Source organism: Anopheles arabiensis, chromosome 3 (assembly GCF_016920715.1).
Source record: "Anopheles arabiensis isolate DONGOLA chromosome 3, AaraD3, whole genome shotgun sequence".
In the NCBI taxonomy this organism is placed as follows: Eukaryota; Metazoa; Arthropoda; class Insecta; order Diptera; family Culicidae; genus Anopheles; species Anopheles arabiensis.
In genome coordinates this window covers 85,169,961-85,182,931 of record NC_053518.1, presented here as the reverse complement: position 1 = coordinate 85,182,931, position 12,971 = coordinate 85,169,961, and the positions used below count along the sequence as shown (strand labels likewise).

At 41.2% G+C, this 12,971-nt stretch overlaps 1 protein-coding gene across 1 annotated transcript; it reads right to left on the bottom strand.

The window, feature by feature from the left end:
* Positions 1–1,239: 1,239 nt before the first annotated feature.
* LOC120903423 lies at positions 1,240–7,446 on the bottom strand. Its single transcript, XM_040312846.1, has one exon. The coding sequence runs from the start codon at positions 6,935–6,937 to the stop codon at positions 1,703–1,705; it is 5,235 nt and encodes a 1,744-aa protein (XP_040168780.1). The 5' UTR covers positions 6,938–7,446; the 3' UTR covers positions 1,240–1,702.
* Between the last annotated feature and the right edge of the window lie 5,525 nt (positions 7,447–12,971).

The following is a 12,971-nucleotide window of genomic DNA, read 5'->3' as shown; positions in this document are numbered from 1 at the left end:
AATAGTTTTTGTTTTTCCAATTATTTTTAACGATCTGGTCAGCTAGCTGATGTTCATCCGTATGCAATACCTACCAATGGATACCTTCTGTGTTATTATTCAAATAACATTTCTGTACTCTTAAGTCAAATCTAAATCCCTAACAATGTCCGGTTTCTGCAAATCGAAACTCACCCAATTTGTAGTATGGGGTACATAGTATTGAGAGACAAACCATATATCACTGGACCATTCATTGGCAAACAAAATAAAATTGTCAAACCTGGCAGCAAGGAAAGAAGAGTTCAGAATAATGCAAAATGACTAACGAATTGACTCCATTCATTCCCAACACCATGGGCTGCTCTGTCCCTCTACCGGACTCGCCAAATTGTGCGCCAAAAAATATCAACCCAGCGGTACGGTAGCAGCTCTGGAAGAACATCAGCATTTGAAAAACAATTTACCATTTCTCGTTGATCAGCTAGTGGTTTACTATTCAGTGCTAAGGAACGGATGTACAGGACATACTTATCAGCAGACAATACCGATCGTGCACACCCTAGAGACTAAGTATATTTTGCATCCGCTTAAGTGACGGCGCTTAATCCCTAGTTCCTTGCCAACACAAAATGATGCAAGTACAGTTTTTTCCACTCGAAACGTACTAAAGAAAAGTCACACCATAGCAAATGACTTGGTTTAGGGAAGTTCATTCTGATTCCGTCGGCTATTAAGTCAAATCATGAGCTTGGGTTATTTGTTTGTCCGTTTACTTGGCCTTCATGTGTGTTGAGCTTAAAATGTCTTTGATTTCAGTTTACCTTTACATCCAGTTTTCATCCAGTGATTTCAAATTAATGAATTCAAATCACCCTAGGATTCCTGCTTTGTATCTTCCAACGCTGTGTGACGTTATTCGGAATGGTTTGACCATCTGTCAGCTCAAGATTAACGTAACGTTTAAATGGGGGGAAAGAAACACTTAACGTTAAAATAGGAGGAACGAAGATAAGAATTTAAATTAATTGAATAAAATTAAAAAAAATGAATATAAATATTTTCATTATGGTAGAAGCTTTCAGAAACAATCCAGAGACAATCCAGACATTTGTATTCCTCTTAAGCTATATCACAAATATAAATACAAACATGTTTGAAAATATTTAAATGTTATTGTGAAATATATTCACTAAAGTACTGGACTGTGATATTAACTTGTGTAAATTTGATGAGAATGAAAAGAGTGCACCTTAATCGTCGGTCTGTTTGCAACTGTATATTCGTTTGTCCCATAGTTCATTACATAATTCATTACAAAGTTCATTCGTGTAGTTCGAGCAGTTCATTTCATGCAGTCCTAATTAGTCAAGTAGTTTTATCTATATCCTATGGTTTAGTTCCTTGTAATTCCTGCGTGTTTTCCCATTTGAATTCATATTTGAAATATTAATATTAACCCAAAATCCAACATTACCGGCCACCAAAGAAGAAACTTCTTTAAAATTCAAGACTAATTGAAAAATGAAAATAATAAACAAGCTGCTAACCAAGCGTAAAGCGAACGCGTTGATTCTAGCTTCCGTTCCGTATGTACGTGGGTGTGTATGTGTGTATGTACGGATCCTGTCCTGCTATCACTGACAAGTGTCCAACGTAAACAAGTCCGGAATAAAGTGTGGTGTGTGCAAAAACAATGTAGTGTAGTTCAAGGCAGTTTACGTTACTCAGTGGCAGTGTCTCCTTTCTTCTCCAAATTGCTGAGTACGTCGGGGTTTGGTAGAATTGCCAAACGATTAGCTGCGCGTACGATTTGTTTTCCGGCAGCTGTGCGCAGTGTAACCACGCGAACGACTCCGTCCTTGCCTGGGTGAACTGCAACGATGCGACCCATCGGCCACGAGGTAGGATGCATGTTGTCTTCCTTGATGATCACAAGCTGGTTTTCTTGCAGTGACACCGATTGCCCGTTGCAATGTTTGGCTCGCGCTTGCAGTTGTTGCAGATACTCCGGATACCATCTAGCCCAAATGTTTTGCATGTGTTTCTGCACCAACTGGTACTCCTTCAACCGATTGTCTGGTGTTCCGGTGTGATCGACGTCTGGTACCGCTTGCATATTAGAGCCGATGAGAAAGTGTCCCGGCGTCAACGGTTCTAAATCAGAAGGCTCATCTGATAAAGGAGTTAATGGTCGAGAATTCAAACACTGTTCCACTTGTGCCAGCAGGGTAAGCATATTCTCCTGTGTTATGCTTTTCGTTCCTATGGTTCTTATTATGTGTTTTTTAGCTGCCTTCACCGCTGCCTCCCATAAACCTCCGAAGTGTGGTGCCCGTGGAGGGATAAATTTCCATTGGATTTCGTTCGTCGCGCACCAATTGAAAATAGTAATACGATCGTTCTCATCGCATTTGAGCATTTTGTAAATGCGGTTCAGCTCGTGCGATGCTCCCTTAAATGTAGTGGCATTATCTGAGTGTAGCTCACTAATTTGTCCGCGACGTGCAACTAAACGGCGTAGTGCATTTAAAAATGATGTGGTGGTGAGATCGGCTACGAGTTCAATATGAACGGCTCTTGTAGAAAAGCATACAAATATCGCAATATATGCTTTGATTGGACTCTTGTTGCGTATAGTTGCCTTTAGGTATATTGGTCCACAATAGTCTACACCGCATACAGAAAAAGGCCTCGTTGGAGTGACTCTGGACGTTGGTAGATCAGCGATGCTTTGTTTGACGAGGGTAGGTTTAGCTTTAAAACAAGAGTGACAACTGTGGTAGACCGATTTGCACAAATTGCGACCTCCTATGAGCCAAAATCGTTGGCGTAGCGTTGTATGAAGCATTTGAGGCCCGGTGTGTAACTTCTTTAGATGCAGTGAAACTGCCAGTAGTGCTGATAATGGATGCTTTGCAGATAATATAATGGGATGCTTAGTTGAATCTGCCAGCTGTGCGTTGCTGAGCCGGCCACCAATGCGTAGGATACCTTGACTATCGATGAACGGTGATAGCCATTTCAGTTTAGACTGTTTAGGGATCTCTTTGCTTTTTTGTAGACAATGTCTTTCTTCGGAAAACGAGTCTAATTGTGACAAATAGCACAATTTCAATTCTGCCTGTGTGAGCTCTTCGACCGTGAGTAGTGGAACGGATTTAGCATTTGGTTTAGTTTGCTGGCGGTGTTTTATGTTATGAATGAAGCGCAGGCAATATGCAACAACCCGTTGAAGCTTGTGGTAAACCGAATACCGTGAAAACAATCCGTTGCGAAACTCGCAGATTGTTGATGTTGTTGCAATCCGTGATGCCAACCTCTCCTCTTCCGCGTTCCCTGACTCATTTAGTGATGGTGGATCTTGTGGCCATTCTTCCATGCCTCGCGATAACCAATGTGGCCCGTGCCACCAGCGCTCACATACTAATAGTTTTTCCGGCGTCAGACCGCGCGAAATATCGTCAGCTGGATTATCGATGCCAGGAACATGTTTCCAGCACTGTATGTTAGGTGTCTGTTGTATTTTAGCGACCCTATTCGCTACGAATGGTTTCCATCGGTTGGGGGCAGAGTTTAGCCAGTGGAGTACCGTCATAGAGTCCGTCCAGCAGATAGTAGTAGCAGAAATTTTTAGTGATTGTTGCACCTTCTGATGAAGGACTGTTGCCAATCGTGCTGCACACAATTCCAATCGAGCGATCGAATGTGAATTAGATAAAGCTACCACCTTTGATTTGGCCGTTAGCAATCGAACACTGACTCCCTTTATGCTTTCAGCACGAATATAGCAACAAGCACCATATGCTAATTGTGAAGCGTCTGCGAATATATGTATTTGCACGTTTGTAGCTGTGCATTGGGAAATATAACGTGGAATGCGTATATCACGGAGTGATCCCAAGGTTGAATGAAATTTTAACCATTCACGTTGTAGGGGCGATGGTAGCTCGCTATCCCAGTCAAATGACTTTCCATCCTTCTTTAGCGCCCATAGTTGTTGCATAAACATTTTCGCCATGATGATCGTAGGCCCAAGCAAGCCGAGAGGGTCGAAAACTTTAGCAATATAGGATAAAACTAGCCTTTTGGTAATTATGGTTGTGATAGGAGGCATATCAATACGGAACCGAAACGTGTCTGCTGTTGGTTCCCAAACGATTCCAAGTGTGGATACATGGTTTGATTCTTGCCACTCATGCGTTGGTTGGATTGCTATGTCTTCGGCAGGAATGTTTACTAGTGCTTCTGACCGATTCGATGCCCATTTTTTTAGTGAGAATCCTGCTGATTCCAACATTTGTGAAATTTGTGTGCGCATTTCAATGGCTTCGTTCATGTCGTTTGATCCCGTTAACAAATCATCCACATAAAAATCATTTAACGCAGCGTTTATAGCTTGTGGGTATGTGTCGCTGTTATCGATAGCAACCTGCCGTAGAGTTCTAGTTGCCAAAAATGGAGCAGATGCTGTACCGTACGTGACTGTTTGTAGCTCGAAGGTGGATATTTCGTCTGTAGGGCTCTCTCTGTATCGGATACGTAGCAGGTTTCTATCGTCAGGGTGATGTAGAATCTGACGGTACATTTTCTCCACGTCAGCAGTCAGGGCGATGGCATGCAAACGGAACCGAAGAATGATGGAGAAAAGATCGTCCTGAACGACTGGACCGACCAACAGCTTGTCATTCAACGAATAGCCACTGGACGTCTTGCACGACGCGTCAAAAACAACCCGAACCTTCGTTGTTGTGCTCGACTCTTTTACCACGGCATGATGAGGAAGGTAATAATGTTGAGTCGAATCGTCTACCGGACCAGTAAGCCTCTTCATGTGACCCAAATGTTCGTATTGCCGCATGAATTTTACATATTCGTCTCTCATTGTAGGATTATTCACCAAACGGCGTTCCATACAACGGAGTCTACGATCGGCTGTTGCTTTAGATTCCCCTAAAACGACATTTGGATTAGGATTAAAAGGGAAACTAACAACATACCTTCCCGCTGAATTGCGAACGGTTGTCGATGAGTAGTGTTTTTCGCAGGCATCCTCTTCGACCGATAGCACAGGATCCTCGGCTATGGTTTCGCTTTCCCAAAAGCGCTGCATAATTTCCTCCAAGGGGATGTCGTGTGTTGCGAGATGGCACACCCGCGGGCCAGTTGATGAGTGCTGTGTGTTGCCGGATACCACCCAGCCGAAGTGCGTCTCCACCAGCCACGGTTTGCCTCTGCCAATAGAGCGCTTGCGACCGGTGTGAAGCTCCCAGAAAGTATCGCCTCCGATGACGATGTCGATATGCCCAGGCAAATTAAAGTTGGTGTCAGCTAATGCCACGTCCGGCATTTTCCACGATGAGATGTCCGTAGGTGAAGTGGGAATGTGAGCTGATGGCGTTTCCAACACCAGAAAAGCCATCTCCGTAGCAAAGGATTGAGTTTTCGACTGCACCGTTGCGACGATCGAACCCTTCACTTGCTGTACTGCATTTCCAATGCCCGATACAGCGACGTTAACCTTGTTGCGACTAGTCAACAATTTCCGAGCGAATTCATCGGATATGAAATTCGACATGGAACCGGAGTCGAGTAAGGCCCTTGCCTCGAAGAGATTGCCGTAATCGTCCTTGACCTGGACGTTTGCTGTTTCCAAAAACACTTTGTCGTCGTCGGAATGTGCTGCCATTGTGACCGTTCTAGGTGGCGTGTGATGCAGGAGAGTGTGATGGCGTTCACGACACGTACGACACGAATAGTCAGATTTGCACGCTCTGACTTGATGTGTGCTGCTTAGACAGTTCCAGCACAACCGCTTCGATGAGACGACGTCCCGGCGGTGCTGAACCTCCTTGCCGATAAAAACTGGACAGCTGCGTAATGGGTGAGCTTCTGCGCACTCTAATGGACACTTGGGCTGCTGAATCGAACCAGATGAAACAGCAGGAGTAGGGCACGATGCAGCTGCATTTGCGACGAACCTCCGTTGCACTGCGTGACGATGAATGCCGGCCACCTTAGTTCCACTAGCGCTCTGCTCACTCACAAAATTGTTGGTCGATTTGAGGATCTGGATTCGATCTTGCACGAACGCAATTACATCCTTGTATGCATCCTTGGTGAAGTGTACGGAGTGTTTTTCCCAAGCCAATAGCGTTTCACGATCCAGTTTCATAAGCAGCATGTTCGATAGTGGTGTGTCCCATGAATCAACCGGTTCCTTGAGCTTCACCAGTCCGTTGACGAAACGGGTGAATTCATCCACCAAGTGGGTTAGCTTATCCACGCACACCGATTGCACTCCGGGAAGATAGTGCAATTTACGATAATACTCACGTATTAGCAGACGAGAATTATCGTACCGTTTTAAAAGTGCTGCCCACGTCACTGAATAATTGTCTGCCGTTAGAGGTGTGTGTTCGAAGGGTAATGCTGCATCCCCCTTGAGCGAAGAAAGCAGGTATTGCAGTTTGGCGATAGACGGTAGCTCGGCAGAAGCGTCGATCATGGCTATAAACCGATCACGGAACGAGAGCCATTTTGTGTGGTCTCCATCGAACGTTGGCAGCTCAATTTTTGGCAGGCGTAGGTTTGGCGCGTGAGGTCGACCAAACGCAAGCGTAGATGATGCCAAACCTGTCGTCTCGTTAAGGGAACCTTCTTCCTTCGGTTGATGCTCTCGAAGAAAAGATTTCAGCTTGCGGCAGCGTTCCTCGATGTCGATCCTTTCCATGATGCAAGCTTCGATCATTGTGTCACTGTCGTCGAGCTCTTCCAGTTTGGAAACCGCGGCGAAGAACCCTTCTTTATGCTTCTCCAAATCCTCTAACGCCTCTGGAATCTGCTTGGCATCATCGGTAGAGTATTCTGCCTGGAACCGTTCCAGCGACTTTATATTTTCCACGGCGATCCTCTTCTTCAGCTGCACTGGCTTGATTTTCTTTTCCATTTTTTCCATTTTCCGGAACTCAGATATCACACACAAACACGATGGCGCGAAATTCGAATGATGGCGCGAAAACGACCGTTGCCCTTGATGCGGGGCGAAATGCGATGGCGGGAATGTCACGTAATGACTTGCACTCTTGAAGCCGTAAAAACCGTTGTTCACTCTTGATGCGGAATGAACGAATTTACACTCACTAAATCACGTATCCGGTTCGAAGGACCAAAAATGTGAAATATATTCACTAAAGTACTGGACTGTGATATTAACTTGTGTAAATTTGATGAGAATGAAAAGAGTGCACCTTAATCGTCGGTCTGTTTGCAACTGTATATTCGTTTGTCCCATAGTTCATTACATAATTCATTACAAAGTTCATTCGTGTAGTTCGAGCAGTTCATTTCATGCAGTCCTAATTAGTCAAGTAGTTTTATCTATATCCTATGGTTTAGTTCCTTGTAATTCCTGCGTGTTTTCCCATTTGAATTCATATTTGAAATATTAATATTAACCCAAAATCCAACAGTTATGGCAGTATAAGTTACATAAAAATATGTTTCTTCATAGTATATACTCATACACAAAAGCTTGACCCATATCATTTACCACCGATTTGATGTACAGTCAGTCCAAAAAGTATTCGTCTAGCTGAATATTTTTCAGAAAAAGGCGAATTATGGCCGCAATGCTTATGGGGCGATAAAAGTAATGATGAGGTTTGATAAAGAGACCATCAATATACACGTACTGCTAAAAATGAGCATTAAAATAGTGCAATAACAACTAAATTATTTAAAAAACTAAAAATAGTCGTTTGATGGGCGCGCAAAAAGTATTCGTCCATCTAGCTTTTTTATTATTTACGCTGGACAAACACTACCTAGACGTGAATTAAATGTATTATTTTCAATCTACTGGTGACTTCCTTCTAAAATAATGCATTTCTGTTGTTTCAATTGCACTTCAAGCGGTCAGAAAGGCACTAAAGGCGGGGGAGTTAAATGATTGGAGCATGAAGGCGCAAATCGTATCTTTAACTTTTGAATAACCTATCCTACCCATTTTTGAAGGTTACAAAATGTGTGGAAGGCCTCGTTTCTTCATTTGATCAGAGTTTGCCCATTTTTTGACACTAATTGTGTGACAAATTGCCATGTAAGCAGCCATCATTGACGGTTAATCTAACGAAAGAAGCGGTTTAATGTCCGAAAAATCAAATTTTACGAAAGAATCAGTGCATTTTGTGATGGCCAATAAGGTCGGGAGAATAGATTGGTCACGTTTGGTTGATGGGTCATGCAGCATTTCATCGTAGCTGGTCATGTAATAGCTTGAATTAGTGAGTTGTTACAAACACGTTTTGTTTGAATAATACCATACACAGAAAATGGCCAAATCTGTTAAGGTGCATAAAATAATTCAGGAATTTGTTTCAAATTAGGCTCTACTAACATATTAAAACATGTTTAAATCGCCAAGGACATACGGCCGACGTCTACCATAGCCAAAACAGTCTACTAGGATGCAGCAACAAAATCTCGTGTAACGGTAGCACCATGGTATCATTATACCAGGGCTCATGGAGGAAAGGTGAGCTAGAATAATGATTCAAATTGATAGGAGACGAGATGGAGAGATATATTCTTGCAGTTTTTAAGTACTTTGGGTGCTAGTTCTGAGAAATTGTACTAAAAAAATACCACATGTTTCAAGAACAGTCAAGCTGGAGAACATACAGAGCATTGTCATTTGCCCGAAACACCAAACCAGCTGAAACCAAACTGATGAAATGATTTAATAGACTCTCAATATGATATCAGTTGCCATTTTTTCAATGGAACTTGGCCACGTGGCCCGGAAATGCAATCTCTCTACCAGCGAATAATTGGAACCAGTCTTGGAGGATGTGTGGGTCAAAACTACGCCTTTTAAAGGTTCAAATGAGTTCTTGCGTTGTGCAAGTAGTCATCAATAGTCATAAATGCAATAAGAAACAAGATCAGGACATTTTTTGACTCCATAACCTTTGTTTTCTTACGCATATTACGCCAAAAGTCTGATGGACGAATACTTTTTGCGCGCCCATCAAACGACTATTTTTAGTTTTTTAAATAATTTAGTTGTTATTGCACTATTTTAATGCTCATTTTTAGCAGTATGTGTGCATTGATGGTCCCTTTATCAAACGCCATGATTACTTTTACCACCCCATGCCTATTGCGGCCATAATTGCCTTTTTCTGAAAAATATTCAGCTAGACGAATACTTTTTGGACTGACTGTACCTATAAAATGCATTAAAAATTAATTTAACTCCTAATTTGTTTATTTATAAAACATTGCATGGTATCTTATGAGGCTTAAGCAACTTAAGAACTGTGACTAACTTATAATCCTGATGAATCCAGAGTGAATCGGTACTCCTGCAGCTTTAGATAGGACCTTAAATCGGACTCGTCCAATTAGTGCTGTAATGGGGTTCGATCTGCGATTCATCTCCAAATTACACATCGCTTGCTACGTAAGATGATGCTCGGAAAACAGTGAAACCAGAACTCAGTAGTTTGCGGAAACTGTCACTCCTACCGAACGATACTGAAATAGATAACGGTAGTCTTCCTTTCCACATGCACATCAGACAAATCTGATGATGAGTGAAGTTGACATTGAGATCCTCTGCGTTGGCTTGAAAAAAGTCGATGCCGACTGGAATCAGGATCCCGCTTGAATGAGAACTTTAATGTTGCACAGCATACACAGGGGGAGTCGTGCGCTCTTTCCGTTCAAAGAGAAAAGGAACGTTGCACGATTTGGAGGGGAAATTGTTCAAGAGCATCTCACGAAGCGTAAGGGTACTACGGACGATGATGAGATCGGCTTTTTTCGGTTCCGTTGCGGAACACGACCGAGCAAATCAAAACAATCCACCCGAGCTGGTGTAGTGTTAGGTGGCAAAAAAGCCGGTCCGAGCTAACGTTATCGTTCGGTACCCGTTTGGATAGAATGTAATGTATCATTTAGTAGCATTGCAAACTCTCATGCGAGAAGTGGTTGTGCCGGTGAGAATATACGAGAGCTTTGGGAAAGTCGCGTTTATTGTCGTTTTGTTACCGGCAAACTATGCTACTTGCCACGTGTTTGCTGTGTGAACATTTGAAAAGGAAACAAGAGCTGATATTTTTTGTACTGTTTGCCGAAAACTGATCCCACTGATATTCTAATAATTTTTTGCAACGGATTTGAATAAAAAAATGTCCAGTATCGTTATGATCGGATTCATTCAATAGATATTGCAGCATTACATACTTGCATCTCAAAGGGATGTAAATGTACAATTCAGTACCCTATGCTTTAATTTCCAAAAAACTTTGTAAAGATAAAGATAAAAGTTAGATGTCTTCTATTATAATACAGGGTTTCCCACGATTTATTGGTTGGTTCCCATCAATTTTTGGTGGGTTCCCATATTTTTTTGGTGCGTTCCCACGATTTTTTGGTCGTTTCCCAGAATTTGTTGGTCCAATTGTATTGATATCCAATTGGAAAATACCAATAAAATATGGGAACGAACCAAAAATCTATAGGATACGACCAAAAAATCGTGGGAACGCACCAATAAATCATGGGAACTGACCAATAAATCGTGGGAAACCCTGTAATGATTTGCTTTACAGATTCAATGATGATATTATAATGATTTCGTTTAAACATAATGTACGCTTCTCTATTTAGGTTCAAGAGTGTAGCTTGAATCTTTTAAAAACAAACAGATGCCATACCGAACAACGGTCTGTAAAGCTCATGTTCAACGCTTACTCTTTCATCAGGAAGGGAAATGAATTCAGAATATTAAATGACTTATAGAAACTACAAAAAAGTAAGTCGCAAATGGGTGTAAGAACTCATACAAACTTTTTCATTCATTTAATTTAATAATTTTTAAAGCGGAAAAAAGCCCAAACGAATTAAATTAAAAAAAACAGTTGAACGAAATAATGACCATAAATTGTTACCAAATATTGTTCTTTTGGTGCTGTTTTTGAATAGCACAGTTTACAAATGTGTTCATAATATATAATTAACGTTTAATCATCTTTTCCTTTATTGCACATAAGAAGCTTACGCATACGGTGCCATCAATTACAGTCAATTTCGGTTGAAAACTTTTGCCAAAATGCATCTGAATTGCATTAGGGACAAAATTATAGTTGGTTTCAAAACGAATCAATTAAATATTCCTCTCCGTTCGAATTTCTGACATCGAACACAACCAAACGTGTTCAAAAGCCTTCCCGCTACAGTGAATATTTTACTGCCTCCAGTGCCGTATTTACCAAAGCCATCCACGGGCCTCTCTATCTGCACTGCACTGCTCTACGGCAATAATAAATATTGTCTTTTTTTATTGCAATTGCTGGTACTGATGTTGTCAGTTTGTTTTCTGGTTTTGGTTTTGTCCACTATTAACAGAGCAGGAAAGGAAAGCAGTAGTTGAGAGCAGCTGAAACGGGGTCTCTGACCAGTGCAAAAAAGATTGCGGATGCCCTGGTTATGAATGCATTAATCAGAGCGAATATTAATAGCTTCATTTGGGCGACGCACTGCAACTAAAATCATACCAATCGTGTTTTTAAAAGCCTACAAATACATTCTGTTTTGACACACTTTGTATTGACACATTGGTGGAGCAAAAATAATAAAATTTGAAGCCAAACTATACGATAGCATATAAACAAGAGTTATCGTGCTATATTTATCCTATTACATGGCTTTTAGGTCGATCCTAAAGGTAAAGCCGTGTAAGGCTGTATGTTTTTGTTTATAATTCAAAGATACAAAGATTTATTTAAACACTGAAACTTTAAAATGATTTCGGAACAAGAGAGAAAGATTGCAAACGTAATAGCCATACGTAAATGAAACTTTCAAGACATTATTAAAAATGCCTTCCATTTCCATATGGCATTACAATATTCAGCCACCAGCTGCAAAGCTGCACAGCTTAACACTAATTAAATCTGATGAATAGCATTACACTGGCATGGAAGGCTTACGAAAGGTTGCGCAATTCTGTTCTCCTTCGAGCAAATCCTATACTCATTAATACCAACGTAGGTTGGCACTATTACCACGAACTATCGTTCCGTACTTCGTCGACTAAAGTTTTTAACTCATGGACTCATAGGTTCCCAGAACAGTATTTCTTTTTTACTACAATGGTTTTCTTTTAATTGGTTTTCTCGGCCGTTTTATATCGTCAAGATGTAAAAACAGCAACTTACTTCAAGAGTAAATTCGGCCTAGAAAGTAAAGTGTTAAGAACGCACCATAATTCTGAAGGATGTAACGGTAAGCTTTTTCACTTTCTTTGCAATAAAAACTACAATATGCCATTTTTTATTGCGTCCCTAATGTCCTTACTCTTTGTCAGGTAGGTGTCCGCAGAAGTTGGTATCAATTCGGTTCCCAGAAACAAGGCAAGCAGCTTGACTTTAAATCACGTTGCTGCGGTATTTTCCGAGTGAACACAGCTGTTTCTTTTCAACTGGATGGAGAGTGAAAATTAAAACTAGCATTAAAATATTATTATTAAAGTAATTTCATTATGCTCTTGCGAGTCGGAACCAGTGGGGAACAAATTTGAGGGGAAAGAACAGCGTGAAAAGGGTTTAGTATCGAAATGGAATTGTAAAATGATTACACTTCCTTCATTTTTTTGTTTCCATTGTTCCATATTTCGTACTGCTACTACTTCTTTGGTTTGTTTTTGCAAAAGGAACCAATTTTTCTCCTAGAAATGAAACTGGAAAGCAGCAGTAAAGAAAACCGAAGGAAAAACTGTGGCAAATAAATCTCTGTAGGTGGTGATGTAGCTGATGAATTGTAAATTGCAAAAAGATAGAAAACAAAAAGATACATACCACGCTCATCCTACTATCAACGTGATTCCGATCGCAATTGCGCGTCCAATGTGGAATAATCCGATAGCAATCCCGTAATGGATGGTTAGAAGAATAATCACAAGCATGTTGCCCTATCCAACACCG